This window comes from Myripristis murdjan, chromosome 18 (assembly GCF_902150065.1).
Source record: "Myripristis murdjan chromosome 18, fMyrMur1.1, whole genome shotgun sequence".
Taxonomy (NCBI): domain Eukaryota; kingdom Metazoa; phylum Chordata; class Actinopteri; order Holocentriformes; family Holocentridae; genus Myripristis; species Myripristis murdjan.
Window position 1 is genome coordinate 1,042,087 of NC_043997.1, and position 5,000 is coordinate 1,047,086.

At 43.7% G+C, this 5,000-nt stretch overlaps 2 protein-coding genes across 3 annotated transcripts in view; one reads left to right on the forward strand and one right to left on the reverse strand.

Annotated features, from left to right (window-relative positions):
- LOC115376685 (motile sperm domain-containing protein 1-like) overlaps positions 1 to 1,937 on the reverse strand; it is a 9,111-nt gene extending 7,174 nt beyond the window's left edge. The window contains exons 1-2 of one of the 2 annotated variants that reach the window (XM_030076436.1): positions 1,747 to 1,937; positions 1 to 54 (exon numbers count right to left, since the gene is read on the reverse strand). The exon at positions 1 to 54 is cut by the window's left edge and continues 301 nt beyond it. The gene's annotated coding sequence lies outside the window, so the exon portion shown is untranslated. The other variant, XM_030076437.1, reaches the window with a different exon arrangement.
- Positions 1,938 to 3,892: 1,955 nt separating this feature from the next.
- Positions 3,893 to 5,000, forward strand: part of slc25a11 (solute carrier family 25 member 11) — a 10,353-nt gene continuing 9,245 nt past the window's right edge. Inside the window, exon 1 of the mRNA XM_030076416.1 lies at positions 3,893 to 4,096. Within this exon, the coding sequence (XP_029932276.1) occupies positions 4,032 to 4,096 (65 nt within the window). The 5' untranslated portion in view covers positions 3,893 to 4,031. The remainder of the gene's footprint in view (positions 4,097 to 5,000) is intronic.

Here is a 5,000-nt window from a genome sequence, read left to right on the forward strand (position 1 = left end):
AGCCGAGCGCTGTCATTGGAGGCCGGGCGGCGTGTGATGTCACGGCGTGGCCATCTGCAGGAGGAGGAGACAGTTCAGTCGCACTGACCAGAAAAATCTTACACATCGTAAAAATGTCAGTGCAGAGACGTGGAACAATGAAACACGACAATCAAAGTAAAGAAAACATGACAATAAAAAAACATAAATATATTGTTTTATATTAAATGAGAAGAAAAAAACATGGATATACATTTTCTGACATGGTTGTTTTGCCGTGTTTGGTTCGTTTAGGAGATTTACTCAGGTGCATCACTAAGGCAGTAAATGCCTTCAGAATGGGATTACATGAACTTTAAAGGAATATTCCAACAATTTGGGTGAAATCCCCCTTTTTCTTTCCTCCGACGTCCCCAGCCTGAGACCAGAGGTTGGACACCATCTCCACCTCTGGACGTCCAGTGGTTCAGTTCCTATGGCTAGCATTGCTTGTTAGCTTAGCATAAAGACTTGAAGTCTATGGGAGTGGTTAGCCTGGCTCCGTCCGAGTGAAAAAACAAGCCTGAAGCTGTTTGACCGTGTGGCCGGGCTGCCCGCTCCCACTGACCTCAGGTCTGTTTCATTCTGCTCATCTCACTGCAGCAATTCATCCATCTATCTATCTATCTATTCATTTATTTATTTATTTATTTTTTTTTTTTAAATGCAGCAAACTGGGGCAGACTGACTGTGTATCAACACAACACACACACACACACACACACACACACACTCTACTGGGTTTTGCATCTTTCTTCTTCCTTCATGTTGTTTTGCTCTCGTTTGGCTTCAGGCTGTTTCTCTGCTTTCAGAAAACACATTAACCCCCCCTGTGTTTACAACTACAGACAGACAGACAGACAGACAGGGAGCGAGGGAGAGACAGACAGACAGACAGACAGACAGGGAGCAAGGGAGAGACAGACAGACAGACAGGGAGCGAGGGACAGACAGACAGACAGACAGGGAGAGACAGACAGACAGACAGACAGGGAGCGAGGGAGAGACAGACAGACAGACAGGGAGAGACAGACAGACAGACAGACAGGGAGCGAGGGAGAGACAGACAGAGAGACAGACAGACAGACAGGGAGAGACAGACAGACAGACAGACAGACAGACAGACAGACAGACAGACAGACAGACAGACAGAAAACGCTGCTATACAAATAACACCTGTCATAACTGTTGTACAGCAGTACAGTACTATAGTAGTACAGAGGTACAGTAGTACTGTATAACAGCAGTACTGCAGTACAGTGGTACAGTAGTTCCACAGTTTCCCTGAGGGAACCTGCCCAAAGGGATCAATAAAGTTTTATCTAATCTAATCTCGTACTGTAATCCAGTGGTACAGTATCTGATAATCTGAGTATTTGCAGTATTTGTGGACGGAGTTAAACAGCTGCGGCTCCTCCCTTCAGGAAGACACGGAGCAGACTGTGTACTGTGTATGTTTTGTTTGTTTTGTTTGTTTTGTGTCTCTTCCTGTTTCCTGTTGTTTGTTTTGACAGGTTTTATCAGGCGCTGTTAGCCTGTTAGCCTGTTAGCTCGTTAGCTAGCCGTACCGTCTCCCGGAGCCTCCAAACCCCGGGACACTGCTCGGTCCCGGCGGCGTCAGGCGGTGTGGCGGCCGCTCCGGGTGTCCACCTGCTTTAACGCTCCGGTTCAAACTGATTAAAGCGGAACCTGAAGGCAGAAAGTGAAGTTTTACGGAGTGAAACTCACCGAGCCGAGCCGCTTCCTCAGCTAGCTGCTGCTGTCTGACAGGCCCCGCCCCCTGGAGGCCCGCCGACCAATGAGCGCAGAGCACAGGGGAACACGGGCGTGTCATTAGATGATGTCACGTTTGTTCCGGGGGCAGGTTTGTTTTTATTTTTCACACAAATTACTTTCGTTTTTATGGATCACATATTTATGCACATACAACGGATCGTAGAAGAAACATACAAACATTCAACCTTAATTAAATAACTGAAAATATAGATAAATGAATAAATGTCGGATGGGAGGTTTTATACAAAATGATACACAAAAGTTTTTTTTTTTTTTATCTTTATCTGTCAGTTTCCACTGGACTCAGTGGAAACTGCGCAGCCAATGGTCGGTTTCTGACCCTGGAGGTGTCAGTTAAATAAATAAATAAATAAATAAATAAATAAATTAGACGACCGCAGTGATCCATTTACATTAATTAAATATACAAAATAAATATAAAAAGAAAAAAGTTAAAATAAGTCAGCCGTAGTTTCTCCACAGTAGCGCGTGCTGCGTTCACGGGATGTGGGAACTGGGAGTGTCTTTACTGCCTTTACTGCCTTTATTGACTTTATTGTCTTTATTGCTTAGATAATGCAAATGGAATTTGTCTGCAACGCGGGACCGAGGCGGGGCTGTGACGTCATGTCCCTCCTCGAGTCCCGGTTCGAAATGTTCCTGGTCCAGGTTTCATTTAAGATACTACATAAGATTTATCCAACACAAAAAAAACTAGCAAGATTTAATATTGATATTGATTCAATGTGTAAATTTTGTGGGAATGAAGAGGAAACAATTCATCATCTGTTTTATCAGTGTGTATTTTCCAAAGCATTCTGGAGTGATGTACAGCATTATATAAGAACAAAAACAGGACAAGTAATTCTTTTACAGGAAAAAGACATTTTCATTTATTTCTAAGGTAATTTGGATGATCATATAGTTTTTTTTTTTTTTTTTTTTTTTTTTACAGCTAATCTTATTGCTTGGCAAATCTCATATACACAAAAAAAATGGACTGATTACAAACCAAACGCTGATCTTTTTGTTTTGGAATTGCAGCAGTACGCGGCTACAATTAAAGACTGTAAAAATAAGAAAGCTATCAGAACAAACCGTGTGCTTGAAAGTGTTAATATTTATCCCAGGTAATGGAATGTGTATTCCTGCATTGACGAACCATGGCTATATTGTTGTTTGTTAGTAATATCCTGGCGTTTTTTTTGTTTGTTTGTTTGTTTGTTTGTTTGTTTGTTTGTTTTTGGGGGGGGGGGGGGGGGGGGGGTTGGAGATTGTGGCTGTCTGCTTTTATGTTGTATGTATGTTTGTTCGTTTTTCCGGATGTTTTTGTGATTGTAATACAGCACTTGTGTAAAAAAAAAAAAAAAAAAAAGAAATGTTCCTGGTCGTTTGGGATCAAAGTCCAGACGCTCCGGAGCGGCGGGAGGCCCTGAAGGCAGCACTGAGCACGGGCCCGCTGTGCATCGTGCGTGCTCGCCGTCTGATTGGCCCCGCCGCTCCCCGTGACCGCGGACCAGGGTTGCCAAGTCCGCGTTTTTTCCGCCAAATTGGGCTACTTTTTAAGTATTGCCGCGAGTAACAAATTTTGTCCGCGGGTTGGGCTTGAGCAGACATGAATAAAGATTCATATTTTGAATGACCAGTGTTTATACCCAAATCCTGTCAAACTGACTGACCCAGATCAGCATATAAACTATCCACATATGTCACCTGCTCCACAGACAAATAATAAGCCAATGCTGTGTGAGGCCACTCAGCACATGTCCAATCACATCATCAGCACCACTCAGCTGAAGTAAGGTATCCCATATTATATTTTAACTTCTGATATACTGTAAATTAAATAGGTGAAAGAACTGTTGTGGGAAATTGCCTTTAATGTTTATGGTGTTATTTTATAGATATTATAGTGCATTTTGCACTAATTATAGCAACGCTGTGGGACTTTAAAAGCAACATATATGGATTTTTATGGGCATATTTTGAGTTCTGGTGTTGGGCTGATTTTTGGGCCCTTTTTATACCCGGTTGGGTTAGGGTTAGGGTTTTGAGTTGCTGTTTGGCTGCTGTTGTCTCACAGACCTGGCAACCCTGCCGCGGACGTGCCGACGTGCGCGCCCTCGAGTGTCACCTTGCTGTACCCGCTGCAGGCGAGCACAGCGACCGAGCGTCCGGCCCAGAGGCACACAGGCAGCGGGAATCTGACCGGCCACCGGGCACCGACAGGCGGCACCATGACGGACGGGAAGGCCAAAACCTCCCCGAAGGCCATCAAGTTTCTGTTCGGAGGCTTGGCCGGGTACGTGCCGCCGCTCGCCGCTAGCTCACAGCTAGCTCCATGCTAATGTCAACGGTCACCGGGCTGCAGGGCTGGACCGGGCTGAACCGGGCTGGACCGGGCTGAACCGGGCTGAACCGGGCTGGACCGGGCTGAACCGGGTCAGAGATCGGTTCCGCCCTCATTAATTAACGTTTGCATTTGTTCTGCCGATGAAACGTAAAGATGTTCGGGTCGCTCTTGTTAGCTTCACCGAGGCTAATGGGCTAATGCTAGCAGGTGAGCAGGTGGAGGGAGGCAGGATGCACCCGCTTTAAATCCACATAAAGTCACCTTTTAACCCTCCTATTATGTTTGGGCTCAATTTGACCCCAGCCAATGTTTAACGTCTCGAAATAAATGATTAACATCATTTTTTTTTTTTTTTGCTTCATATTTAATGAGTGTTCCTAATGTAATGGGCACTACCAGGTAAACATGAAATTCACATGATGATATGTTTCCAATGTCCTGTACACACAAGAAAAATCTGTACTTAGAAATAATATAAAGCCATTAAAACACCAAAAATTAATATTTCTTTCCAATTTTAGGTCAATCAGTGAGATTTTATGGTGATTTGAATATTTTTCCATTGTCGCATAATAGGAATACTGGATGTATAAGTGGGGTGGTGGGGAGTTATGTTTTATTTAAAGGGCTATTTAGGTAATCAACAAAAAAAACATCAAGTGCTTAACACATAAACTTTGGTAACAATTTTAGTTATAATAATTTTGTGAAAGTTTAAACTGCAGGGGTCAAATTGACTCCAAACATAAAGGATGTTCAAAAATGTGAACATAACAGGAGGGTTAACACTGAAAACCAACTGATACACACACACACACACACACACACACTCAGAGGAGCAGTGACAGGCAGA